The sequence below is a fragment of the Peromyscus maniculatus genome, chromosome 2 (genome assembly GCF_049852395.1).
Source record: "Peromyscus maniculatus bairdii isolate BWxNUB_F1_BW_parent chromosome 2, HU_Pman_BW_mat_3.1, whole genome shotgun sequence".
NCBI lineage: Eukaryota > Metazoa > Chordata > Mammalia > Rodentia > Cricetidae > Peromyscus > Peromyscus maniculatus.
In genome coordinates, this window is record NC_134853.1 from 116,599,091 (window position 1) to 116,613,101 (window position 14,011).

At 44.4% G+C, this 14,011-nt stretch overlaps 1 protein-coding gene across 11 annotated transcripts in view; it reads left to right on the forward strand.

Annotated features, from left to right (window-relative positions):
• The window catches only part of Fggy (FGGY carbohydrate kinase domain containing), a 404,303-nt gene that overhangs the window by 315,743 nt on the left and 74,549 nt on the right, over nucleotides 1-14,011 (forward strand). For 9 of the 11 annotated variants that reach the window (XM_076564517.1, XM_076564520.1, XM_015992861.3 and 6 more), the window contains 2 exons: nucleotides 3,425-3,545; nucleotides 9,129-9,223. In XM_076564517.1, the coding sequence (XP_076420632.1) occupies nucleotides 3,425-3,545; nucleotides 9,129-9,223 (216 nt within the window). The remainder of the gene's footprint in view (nucleotides 1-3,424; nucleotides 3,546-9,128; nucleotides 9,224-14,011) is intronic. The other 2 variants (XM_076564519.1, XM_015992864.3) reach the window with 1 other exon arrangement.

Below are 14,011 nucleotides of genomic sequence, written 5' to 3' on the forward strand. Positions count from 1 at the left end.
TGGTGGGCATTTCCACTGTGGATCATCACACAGTGGAGTCTGGGACACTGAAGGGAAGGCCCCGCCAAGAGCTGCTGGAGTGGGACAAGGGAGACAGGCTGTCACAGCACTGAAGGGCGCGCCTCTTGTTCAGGCCCTTCCTTTCCTTTCACAGGAATGTGCTTCGCAATGACCCCACTCCCAGACTGCTAATCACATCGTCCAAGTGGGCTTAACAATCTTCAGTTTCTGGTTTGTCTTAAAATTAGAGATGACATCGGCATGTGCAGGAGAATGCCCTAGTGAGCCTCTATCCAGAAGAGGTCTTTTGTCAGTGCTCCAATGTGCCTGTAGCTGGGAGGTTATCAGGGACATGCTACAGTGTCATGCCATGTCTCAGGCCATACCTAGTTCTTTTCATGTTACCATTTTTAACAATCCACATTCAACTAAATGAAAATGATACTATTTGCCTATCAGTAAATGAGAAGTGAACCTTGGATTGGTTAGGAGAAATAGGTGAATTGCCTTTCAGATTAGAGCTTCCTAAGGTCAAAGCTCCTGCTTTCAGCTGTGTAGATCCCAATCTTAAGGAAAGACCACAGCGGCCTAGAACTGGCAGTCCTTCAATGATCCATGATGGACTGACTCTTGGACATCCATTGATCTCCTGAAGTTATGCATCCTCCTGTTGTATGTGACAGTTCTTTTCTGGGGTTCAAGATCCACCCAAAACTAAAGAAAGAACATCTAGAGAGAATCACCAGTACTTAATAGGCAGAGAATCACCTTGTATGCTGCAACAGGTTTCATTTTTCAAACACGGTACAACCATAGATACTCTTTGAAGGCCCAGGTTTTACTAAATCCACGTTTTCACCAGACTGATGAGCAGCTTCAACATGTCTTTAAGACCTCGGTGCTGGAACTGCTGTGCCTTTGTTCCTGGCTGCCCCAGTGCTTCATTATTTATTGTAAACCAATGGGGTGTCTTATCCTGTGGCCCTAGGTCACCCTCTGACCCCTCCCTCATTTTTAGGGACTCTCCTGGCCACGAAAGATGTCACTATAGGGACCCTTATCAAGGGAAACTTCATTTACCTAGACCCCACCCCCCAGGACCTGAAAACGGGGAAGTATGCTGTGGACTTCCCAAACTTGGTTCTTACCTGAGCCAAAGTTCTCATTTCTCTTGCCCTCCATATACATCAGGTACCAACTTCCCAATCACACTTACACTTATACTGAGAACTATACCATGGCTCATATCTGTCCTCCAGCCCAGTCTTCCTTTGGCAGGTTCACCATTCATTGAGACGCTTGGGCCTTCTAGACCTTCTGCCTGTTATGTTCCCTGACTTCCTCCTCCATCTACCCAGCAATTCACTCCCATCCTCATACCTACAGCATTGCCATCTCCCCAAACCCCTTAGTCTCTAAACATTCAAAGACCTCTTTGTCCACTGAAAATACTCTCTTCACTGCTTTCCTTCAGAACCACTGCTTAACATCACCCTAGAGCTGCCTTCTCAGTGTCATGTCATAGTTTATCTTAAAAAATCCATATCCCCAAATAAATTAGGAATTTTGATATCCTACTTTTTGAACATTCAGAATAATTATGGTTACAGCTATTTAAATAACCAAACCCAAACTACAAATTATATATTAAGATTCACCTCAATGGCCCTAAAGTAGTATCCTCTCCTCAACCCATAGCAGAGCTACTGAGCAAAAAGTAAACTCAGCAAGGTGGGATTGGGAGAAAGTCCTTTCAAGAAGGTATTAGGACAGAAGACTTGAGTAAAGCTCCAAGCCGACCATAGTGTGTGTCCTCCTTGTCATCCCAGCTCACTAACGGACTGGCTGGGAATGGATGCTGGTCCAGAGGCCTCATTATCAGAGCACAATTACCTGGTTTCAGATGATAATAAAGGCAGTTTTAGTCTTTGCTAGCCAAAGGCTTTGCATCTTTTGTCTCTTTCCATAGTTCTGTCTCTTGAGAGTTTTTTGTTGTTGTTGTTTGGTTATGTTATTTTTGTTGTTTTGTTTTGTTTTTTGCTTGTGTGTGTGTGACTTTTCTAACTAAAGTATCTTTAGTTGCAATTTAATGAAGAAAGACTTCCCCATGTGTCACTGACTGATAACCTAAGAGCAGCACTGCAATGAGCCCATTGCTAGTACCTCCTAGAGGGTCTGGGCCACAGTTGACTCTAATCAGCTGTTGGAATGAAGTGCATTAAAATGAGCCCCGATCCCTAAGGCTTGGTGAGCATTGCAGCAGACAGGTTGGGAAGGATATAAGAAACAGAGAATCAGGGAGTTTGCTATGAGGCCCTGTCTCCTAGGAATGTCAGAAGATACACCAATAAAGTCTCACCAACATGACTGACTGCCCAAATGTGAGCTGAACAAGGACACCAATAGGCATGCCAAAATGCATAAGGAAAGCCCACAAAGCCTCAACCCTACAACAGGAACTACAGGCAACTAAGTGTTGCTGGAGGGCTTCTCTCCAGGTTCCCCAAGCCCCGCAGTCCCACAATCCACATATAAAATAATCACTCAGACGCTTATATCACTTATAAACTGTATGGCCATGGCAGGCTTCTTGCTAACTGTTCTTTTATCTTAAATTAACCCATTTTTATAAATCTATACCTTGCCACATGGCTGGTGGCTTACCCGAGTCTTCACATGCTGCTTCTCCTGGCGGTGGCTGCAGTGTCTCTCCTCTCAGCCTTCCGCTTCCCAGAATTCTCCTCTCTCCTTGTCCCACCTACTTCCTGCCTGGCAACCTATTTCTTGCCTGGTCACTGGCCATCAGTGTTTTATTTATATAGAATGATAGCCACAGCAACTAAGCAATGCTGGGAGCAGGAGAAATATCTTACCCAGGGAAGAGCAGGTCAACTGGTTATTCAATAAGTAATGGTCAGCTCTGAAAACAAATACATATGTGTGTGTGTGTGTGTGTGTGTATGTGTGTGTGTGTGTGTGATATATATCTCACATACACAAATGCATGTAACAATAATTAATGAAAAAAGAAACTGAATTTGAAAGAGAGCAGGAGGGATATATCAGGAAGTTTGAGGAGAGAAATGATGTGATTATATTATACTCTCAAAAGAAAAGGAAAGAATTAAAGTGAAATAAAAGTAAAGAAATTAGCTGTGATTGCATGCTAACTGTTTTTCTTGGTGTTCTATTACTACTGAGAGAAGCAAATGGTGACCGCAGAGGTTTGGAGTCTGGCAGGCCCAGGGTAGAATGCCCTGTATGAACCAGCTGTGTGACCCCAGTGACATGATCTCCGAGGCTCAAATCTCTAGGATGGGCATACAGAGCTCTGGGGCCCAGCCAAGCCTGTGCCAAACACGGGTGTTCCTGATCACCTGCTTTCACTGCCATCCTGATGTTTTCTTCTGCTTTCTCCTTTAAGTTTGGGACTCGTTCCATCATCGAGGCCATGCAGGCAGCAGGGCACTCTCTCAGTACCCTCTTCTTATGTGGAGGCCTAAGCAAGAATCCCCTTTTTGTGCAGATGCATGCTGACATTACTGGTAAGCCTCGTGGGGGCAGGGGCATCTTTGGGTTGTCAGCAAATGGGTGTGGCAGGTTAAAGGCAGACTGAGGCTAGGGGGCCATTGGTGGTGACTCAAGTTGTTAAGATAACTGTATGGTCTGTGTCGTCATAATGGGGAAAATGACTCTCATGTATGTCCAGTTACTGAACAGGACACTAAGGCTGGCAAGGACAGATCTTAATTTGAGCATTTACCCACCTTTTTTTTTGAGTACTTCTGAACTAAGCCATGTAAGGAATATTGAAGATACAGAAATGAATAAAACATGACCTTGGCTTTGTGGAGCTCAAGGTCTCTCCAGAAAGGCAAACAGCTAACAGACACAATAAACATAGTGTGGCAGGAGCTCTGAGTGAGAAAAGCATGGTGGGCACTTCACTCAGTTTTAGACTGTGTAGTACAGGGCAAGTGATTAGACTATCTTAAAAAGAAAATAGAAAGAAAGAAAGAAAGAGAGAGAGAGAGAGAGAGAGAGAGAGAGAGAGAGAGAGAGGGAGGGAGGGAGGGGGGGAGGGAAGGAAGGAAGGAAAGGAAGGAAGGAAGGAAGAAAGAAAGAAAGAAAGAAAGAAAGAAAGAAAGAAAGAAAGAAAGAAAGAAAGAAAGAAAGAAAGAAAGAAAGAAAAAATGCAGTTCCCTAATGTTGTGGATAAAGTCTAGCTATAAACTGCATATGAAAACCCAAGGGGCCCCAGATACTGAGATTCCTTCTTAGTGCCTAAGAATCATGGTTCTGATCATAAAGTCATGCACTATGTATCTTGTGATGGGCATGGAGGTTGGGGGATAGTGGCAGACTGGCATCTGAGAAGAGCCCAGGGTTCCAGGAAAGGCTCTCTGTGAGGTACCTGCTGGTGGCACAAACCCTGACCTAGACTCCTATCTCTGTGAGCCAATGACCTCACAATTCATCATCTTCCAAAGTGTCTCCTAGGGACTAGCTCTCCCTCCAGCACCCATTGCTGGGTACTTAGATACCAGGTATAAGCGTAGGACAAGGGGAGGCAAATAGGGGAGCATGAACACTGTCTGCAGCCTCAACTCCTGCCTGACATGAGCTCACCTTCCCCTGGCCTTTCTATTCCTCATGACTCCACCCACTGTGTTCCTTACACAGCACACAGGTTGATGTCTGGACTCAAACTGTCTCCTTGGATCTCCTTTCCTGCTCCAGGTCATGCAGATTCCTACATATGTGATCTTTATCTAAGTGACAGGCTCAGTTGATCCCTGCCCATCAGGGATCAGCTAAATAGAATACCTAAATACATCAACTAAATCGAATACCTGTTCCTACCTTACGGATGAGTAGACTGAGGCACAAGTCAGAGTGTAGTATTGAGGGTAGATCTAGGATGTTGGAAAGCATGGACTTTGCTCCCCTTAGCCAAGTGCCTAGCATGCTGGTAGGAATCATACTGCAATCATTGAATTGTCCCTTACTGCTGAAATTAGAGAGTAGACTGCAATGCAGTCAAGCAAACTGAGGACAGAGGAGTAAGTTCAGTTGACTTCCCTAAACCAGGTAGTCAGGTAAAAACAGGACCAGACTGTGATTCTGCTGCTGACCTGGGTTTCCGGACCTTCCCTTTGGTACTCTCTGATGATGCCTGCCCTCTTCCAAGGTTTGTAAAAGCTGCTGAAGTGGACCATGAAGAGTGAGGTAGACAGAAACAAAAATCAGCTTAGCTGGGTGGTTCCGATAGGATACAGGCCTGAAATGTGCTGTTTATTTTCCAATTTTCAGCCTTCAGTTAGCCAAAGCCTCCATCCCACCTGGATGAGGCAGGAGGATAGAAGCCAGCTTTAGTCCAGGGAATGGGAAAAGGGGCCCTTGAGCAGGTAGCTAGATGTGACCTGGGCACAGCCTGAATACTAAAGCTCCTTTGTGAAACTAGGTCATCCTCTAGTCATGTGTCCCCGAGAGTCAAAAGCCAGGGAAAGCCACTTTGCCACCAGCTCTGCACTGGAAACTGCTGTCCTCTGGGCTGTTGAATGGAAGGCTGTTAATGGTTGTTTGGGTTCAGATTGCAATTGGACCCTTTGTCTCTAACTACTGGCCAGTTACAGTTGTGGACAAAGAGACCTTTTCTTTGCCTAAAATTCCTCTACTCATGAGTGACAAAGGATGGCAAAGTGCATCTGCCTTCAAATGCTTTGGCTTCTGTTAAACTCATTAATGCGTCCGATAAAATAGCTCACATTCCAGGCAAAGCCTCCCTCTTCCTGCCTTCACCCAGGGATCAGAGAAAGGAAAGCATGTGAGTCTGTCCTGTAAGAGAAGCTGATGGAAAGGTGAGGCCCTTGGTATCTTTAAGCACCGGAATTGCTCTGTTTTCCTGTGCAGAACAATTTAGAACAAAGCACAAGCATGGTACAGAATTTTCAGACGCGTGGGTGAAAAAATGCAGAGCAGAGTAGTGGAAAGAGCTGCAGGCCAGCTGTCTGACCTGGGGGAAGTTACTCTACTTGTGGGAGCCCAGGGTCCCTCTTCCAAAAAAGCAGTGCTGTTGTCATCCCCCTCATGGAGATCTTTCGGAAGAATGGATGGATGCTCAGGAGTTGGAGTTCCAGGCTCTGGCTTAGCTCAGTGAGTGATCCCAGTCTGTTGCTTTAATTCTTCCCTACAGGTAGCCCCATGCCCAAAAGGAGAGGACACGGTGGAGAAAAAGACAGTTTAAAACTTTGTAATCAATTTTGGCTAGATTACGAAAAGCTGGCTCCATGCAGTCAAGGAATATGGGCTGTACCAGCTAGGGAAATGACATGGGCATGAAAGGCACTTCCTGTACCCTGACCAGTGCCTTGACTGTGCTTTCCAAAACTCTTTGCAACTACCAAGTAACTGTAGGTCTTCCTGCAGACTTGGGACTAAATGTTCTGTCTTCTAAATTGTACTGTTTAGTGCCGGCAGTTTCTCTAGCGTTTCCTTCCTCCTGTCTCACCATTCTGACCATTAGTTCATTCATTTATTTCACTCATAAGCAATCCCTGGGTACCCAGGCTGTCAAGTGCTGAACTTGGCTTAAGAATACAAAGAACAAGATGTCATCAAGAGGTCCATTACCAATCAGGAAAGTTTCTATAGTCTTCTGTCCAATGTATAGAAGAACAGAATACAGACCCAAAGGTCAGAGTTGACAGGACTAGGCAGGGAAGGGAAGTCTGGCCAACCTGAATAAAGGGTTTGTTTACAGAAGTATGGGAAACCTAGGCAACCAGGGAGACCCCTACAGCTGCTAACAGATTTCCATTCCCTAGGCTTAGGGGTAAGGATCTGGAAGCATCCAGCCTGAGATAGGAGCTTAGTCCAGACTTAGCCAGAGGGCACTTAGCAAATGAGAAAAGGGAGGCACGGAGAGGTTAAATAACCTGTCTAATATTGCACAGCTGTGTCAGCAAGGAAGCCAGAATTCAAACTCTGGCAGTCCAATTCCAAAGTATGCTGAACTATAACCTGAGTGTTAATAACAGGTTCCAGCAGGGGGTTGTGGGGGAGTTGGGAATGGGGTGTCCACCTGCCTTTACTGTCCAAGGAAGCAGCCTGGGACTCATTCGTTTCCACTCAGAGATAGGGAAGTTGTGGTTCTATTGCAGAGGAGCTGAAGATAAATATTGCTTGGAAGCTATAGTCTAAAGAAGTTCTAGGTCAGTAGGAGGCCTGGGTAGCATCAGATTTACAGACATGTGTGTAGTATGCTCTCTGGCTGAGCCACCAGTACTATTCTGTGTGGCCTGGTATCTGTCCTTACTCTCTGGATGGCTGAGACCTGCCCTTTTCTTTTAGCTCTACTCTGCAGGTCCTGTGAAATCTGTACAGAACCCTTACTTGCCATCAATGTTGAGTCTAGCAGTAGCAGCTACCACGTCTCCAGGGCTTCTCGCAGACCAGGAAATAAGTGAGCTCCATCTGAGGGCTCTGTCACTATCATACACAGTGCTCCTGGGCAGTAAGCCCTATCCCTGTTTGGTACCTGAGATAACCAGGGCTGAAAGAGTTCAAGAGACCGTGAAGGACCCCAGAGGAAAGGAAGCGGGGAAGAAGCCAGGCCTGAGCTTCTCCCAGAGCTCTCACTCACCTGATGGCTAGTGGCACAGCCAGAGGCAGGCCCTGTTCGGATTCCTGTTTCCTGGCTGTCTAAGGGGGGATGGTGGGAGCTGACCTGACCTGGAGGAGGCAGGTAAGTCAACAAGTGTGCCTCCCTGGTGGAGGCAGGAAGAGAGCTGCAGCCTTTGTCTACAGCAGACTTTCCGCCAAAGAACTTTCATGTCTTGACTAGAAAATCAAGAGTCATCCTGTGAAAGTAGATGGAATTTTAACCCCATTTTTCAGATAAGGAAACTGAGGTACAGAGAGATGGGGACCCCCAACTTAGGATCCCACTTCATCATGAAGTTGGTGAAGACACTGATGTGTAAACCATCCTAAGATCCAGGACACTGGATCCTGTAGGTGGCTTTTGCTCTGCTTCCTTCAAATGCCTGTTTCAGTCTCATGTCCATTGTGTCAGCCATTGGCCCAGAGAATCATTCTTTCATCATTTAGTTACCATGATCTGTGTCCTGCTCTTAGTATCAGAGACATGGTAGTAGACAGATTGTCCAGAGGTTCTCAACTGTGGGTCAAGACCCCTTTGACAACCCTTTATCTCTAAAAATATTTACATTTATGATTCGTAACAGCAGCAAATTACAGTTATAAAGTAACAATGAAATAACTTTATAGTTGGGGGGGTCATCACAACGTGAGGGACTGTATTAAAGGGTCGCAGCATCAGGAAGGTTAAGAGCCACTGGCCTAGACTTGTATAGTGTTCGGTTTTCCAGGGGAAGGAATAAGACAACCTAAGTAGTCAAACCTGTAGGAGAAAAGTGAATAGGGGAAATCCAGGAGCAAGGGAGGAGTACTGAAGATATCTCACCATTTTAAATGCAATGACCAAGGAAAATTCACATTGTGTTTGCACCATTGAGAAGAGACAGTCACATGGACATCTGGAAGGGCCTTGAAACCTACTCAAGAAATTGCAAGGGAGATAGGTCAATGAGGTGGGTAGGAAAAGAGAGGCTAGAAGCTAGAAGAGGGTTGTGTCAGGCTGTCTAAGGACTAGGAGTTAGTCTGGGAGATAGGAAGCCCTGGAGATGAGTACATATGAGTTAGAGAACCAGCCCTTCCATGATCTAGATCTGTCACTGCATCTGAGACTTGAATAACAGCCTGATTCATTTCAGCCTCTACTGGGCCCAGCAAAGCATGTAATAGAGTAGAAGAACTAACTCCGAATAATGTCAAATAGAGCTGCCAGAAGCCAAAGACCTGGGTGCCAAGGTCTCACAAGTTGATAGATGTGGTATTGGCTTCCTTGAGGCTCTTGGCCAGTATACCAGCAGGCACAAGGCAGAGAAATCCCCGAGACTCAATACCCCAAGACACTGAGGACTTCAGGGAGGTAAAAGTATTGCAGCTTTTGACATCAGGTGTTTTGCCTCTTGGAGGTGCTTGCTGGCTCCCCCCAGCCCTGGTCCTGCTCACTAACCAAGGTGTGACTTTGTCTTGTGCAGGCATGCCTGTGGTCCTGTCACAAGAGGTGGAGTCTGTCCTCGTGGGTGCTGCTATTCTGGGTGCTTGTGCCTCCGGGGACTTCACATCTGTGCAGGTATGTTGGGATCCATGGGTGGCTGTGGTCCCTCCCCTGTCTGAGGCTTGTCTATCCTCTTGACAGAAGCTCTTACAGCTTGCAAAACACACACAAGATATAATTAAGAAATGATAGGTTGTAACCAGAGAATCACAGGCACTGGCAGCCTCTGACGTAGTTAATTCAGCCTTTCTCTGGCTTCACCTCTGTTCCTAGGAATTGTTCTGCTTTTCTCTTCTCCCGCAAAAGAGCTCCTAAATTACTTAGCCTCAGTGTCCCCTTGGCCATATTTCTTTGATCAAATGAAACAGATAATGTTCAAAATACTGTTTTTTACATGTACTTCAGAGTTTTATTTGCTTATTTAAGCTACATCACATTCCAAATATTTTTGATGCCTCTGTCAACAAGAAACATAAAGTGTTGGTTTTTTTAATAAATGAATTAAAAGAAAAAAATAAGGAACAAAGTATAGGAAGCCAGAAACAATTTGGGGGTGGTGATTGAGTACATGATTTTGCTCTGAGCTTCCTGGCAGCCAAGACAAAAAAAGAATGCATGATAAATTGCATAATTCTTAATTTAAAAAAAAGAGGAAACATACTAGTTTCTGGTAAGAGACCAGCTTTTCCTGCTGTGAAATTACAAAAGACATTGTCCGTGCTGAAAGCTGTGGAAGGCTCTGAGCAGTAAAATGATACGGAATCCTAAACAATGCGTATGAGGTAGCAGCTACTGTGACAGGCTGGCTCTGCAGTAACTGCTGGAAGCAAGTCAGCCCTTCCAGGCACCAGCTGAGAAGCGGAGAGGTTAATGACTTGCCCACAGGTCCCAAAGTTAAGAACCAGGGGTTCTACCAGCGCCCCAACCATTAGAGTTCAACTTGCTAGGTTCTTTGGTATAGCGTTCCTAATGGTTATAATACCCTTTCATGGCCCATAAGAGAGACCCAGAAACTTGCAAGAGTAGATCATTAGAAACTTCCAGAGGCAGAAGCCCATTTTCAGTGTCCACATTCTTTGCTCTCCATTCTGGGGAAGGTGGCACGTGACACCTTCTCTAACAGTGACTGTGACACATCTCTCCTAAAGACCCAGATCTGCTCATGGACCTATGTGCATGTTAATAGAAGCCTTTAAACAGAGGTGGTATCATTGAATTGTCCATATCTTCTGGGTTTCCGAATTCTCTCAAAAATGGATTGTTAAACAGAGACGCTGTCATCAGATAGGGAGCCTTTGGCTGAGAAAGGCCTGGGATCATACCTGCCATCATTTTTCTAACCAAATCCATGTAGTCTTGAGCTCTGGACTTGCTTGGACATACTCAGTGTCAGCTGTCATTTTCAGTGCTTACTTCTTTTAAAAATGTCTAAGAATGGAGCTGGATATGTGGCTTGGTGGTTAAAAGCACTCTACTGCTCTTCCAGAGGACCTGGGTTCAATTTCCAACACATTAGATATCTCATAATCATCTGTGACTCCAGTACTAGGAGTCACACATAGCCCACTGCTCTATCTGACTTCTGAGATCACCTGCACGCACACACAGATGGTGTATATGCACATAAAACAAAAATTAATTAGTCAATACATAGTAATGTGTGAGACTAATTGCCTTTGGTATGACTTGACTGTAGAGGTAAAGAGCCTTATAAAAGCCTTTAAAGTCTTTATAAGAACAGCACTGGGTAATATACCTGGAGCTGCTTTGGAAATATAAATATAAATATATATACTTGATATTGTTCATTTCTACAAAGAAGAAGCAAATGATGATCCCCAGGACCAGCTTAGACTTTGCAAGGTGAACTGAAACAGACCTCATTCCTGTCTGTGATTCATACTTTTCTGCCTAAACTTCAACACAATCTGTTCTTAGAGCTTCCAGGATCCTAGCTTGGTCTTCACAGTGCCTAAGAAAGCTGAGTGCTTACTGCCAGCTACTCAGCTCCTGCAGCAGTCATGGTTGGTGGATCTTATTAAGTAGGCTAAGTATGGTAGACACTGCTGGTCATCTCCTTCAGATAAAGGAAAGGCTACGAACATGGATTGCAGGAGACATGGACTGGAAAGTTAGAGAAGGGGCTGATATGTGCCTAGAGAGAAAGTGTCCCAGTTTCTTGAGCCTGTGAATGATGTCAGCAATGGGTAGAGCTTGTACTTTCCTTTTCCAATACCAATGGATGAAAGTGGAACCATAGCGATGGTTTTACTCAAAGCTATTGCAAACGTCTACATACCATAAACCTGAGAGGATTTTGTCAGCTGGAAGAAAAGGATAATATGTGGGCTTTCCTGGAGAGGTGTTAAGAGAGAGTGGCTGAGTCCACATTCCATTGCTTTTGCAAACCGTGACACACACTGACAATTCTTCCATCATACCCCGTGCTCTTTTTCCCACTCTTAGTCTTAGCTTTCTTCCCTGACTCTTTCCTACCCTTCTCCAAGTCTTCTTACTATTTCCTCTTTAAAAGAGGGACCCAATCTCGAAAAACCAAAAAAAAAAAAAAAAAAAGAGGGACCCAAGAATAGAGGATGTCCAGGCGGTGGTGGTGCATGCCTTTAATTCCAGCACTCAGGAGGCAGAGGCAAGTGGATCTCTGTAAGTTCAAGGCCAGCCTGGTCTATAGAGTGAGTTCTAGGACAACCAGGACTATTATACAGAGAAACCCTGTCTTGAAAACAAAAGAAAACAAACAAACAAAATGAACAAACAAAAAGAATAGAGGGTTAACAGTGTCCTGATGATCTCTCCTTCAAGAAGCCTTCTAGACTGGTTCCACTGAAGAGTGTGTCTTCTTCAGGACAGTCATGTCATCTGTGTGTCTGCAGTTTAATGCTGTACAATCAGGACACAGGTATGCTGCTCTTGAGGTCAAAGTCCAGGTGTTGAGCTATGTCAAGGGACAAGCAGAAGGGAGTCTTCATTCATCCTCTTATTTGTATGCATAAAATCCACATGGTCTTGACCTATGACATTGCCAGGTAACCCCCTCCTCATCCTCAGTGTACTGCCCTACGAAATAATCCCTTCTCTTTCCAAGAAACACGAAACACATCATTTGAAGTTGAGAGCAAAGTATAACACTACGAAAATTAAAAAAATAATAAGCCCATGAAATCACCAGTCTGTTTACATTTTTCTTCGTATAGATGGAGATAAAATAAGAAGTTAGTTTCAGGAAGTTGTGAGAGAGAAAACAAGCCAAAGGTGGAGACAGGCATCAAGTGCCTTTCTGCAGACTGCTTCCTCCAGGCCTCCCGCAGAGGTCATTATCTTAAGAAGCAAGTTTTGTTCCTCAAGCTTTCATTCCACCAGGGCTAGTTATTTTGAAGGGCCCTCTCCCTCCTGCAAGGAGCTCCCTAAAGCAGTGGGTTGAAGATCCCAAGGCAAACTTTAGCCCAACAAGCACCCATAGCCATTGTAAAGGGAATGCTGGTGTGAGGAGATTGACCCAGTTCATCAGAGCTGCTCCTGGGCCCACCACTTGAGGGGTGCCCCTGTCAGCTGCTCAGTATGCACTGAACTGCCATTAGCTTCCGCCAGACTCCTGCTTCTCCCAGAATAACGCCTACTTGCACATGGCAGTTACTCACCCCTTCTATAGTGTGTGCCCACAGGACAGACCACCTTCGATGAGGTCAGCAGTCCATCCCGGGTTAGTCTTCACAAATGGTCCTCCTCGCTTGCCGAAGCCACCCCTTCCGTTCTTTTGATTTGCCTCATTTAGAGCCACACATTTCATGAACTATGATACACTTCAAAGCCTTTGGTTGTGTGTACAACAACGTATCTCCTCTTTTGCTTTTGTGTGTGTCGGGGGAGGGTGTCAACTTGATGTGGTTTGAGTCCTGTTTACCTTTCTGTTACCATATATGCCGTCTTCAGCTTGTAATGTAAAGCTATACCTCAACTTCTGGAGGTTGGGAGAGGCTGAGGTCAAAGATTTTTGGAAGTTTGAAGCCAATTGTTTCTTGGTGCATTCAATCTTTGCTTGCCACACCCCCACTCTGCCATCCACCTTTTTCTGAAATACAACTGATAATCTGAACTCCTTGATGAAAAATTAGAAGATCCAAAAGAGAAAGAAGAGAAATGTAAAAACACTTGTCTTATTACTCTAAAGCTACTTTAGCAACTCTAATTAATTAATATCCTAGCCTCTATTCTTTTTTGTTTGTAATTGGAATAATTTTAATTATAAAGTATGTTCATACAATAAGTAATGTTTTATAGTCTTTTCCCCCACCCAAGAACATGTAGTAAACCTTTTTATTAGTGAACCATTTTTCCTGGTTGTGTCACTTGCTACCCTCTAGTACATACCATACTTATTCCACCGGACCTCAGTTGTGCTGGCTGTTTCAGTGAATGCTACATTTGACGTCTCTACAGCTAAATTTTTGTGCCTAGTCTAAGTTATTTCCATAAAATAGATTATGGAGGTATGTAGAGGTTCAGTCAAAATCTTTGCTTAAATTTTAGGGTCTTTTATACACGGTAACAATTTATACACTCACCAATAGTATCTGAAAATTCAAGGTTCGTGTTTCTTATAAATTAAAGCTCCATTTATCTTTCATGCTCAGGCATCTCATAATCCGATTCATTTCACATCTGGTCCTGATAACAGCATGCTTAGTGGATGATTGCCCTTTACTACTTAAGTATGTGTTCCTGGAGATATGAGATGCTAGGTTCTAATTAAAACAGATTCAGATTTCAGATCAAATTTTCTTAGTATGTATTCTGCCCAATATGCTAGTACCCATAAAAAAAAAGACTTTGGAATGATAGTTAACA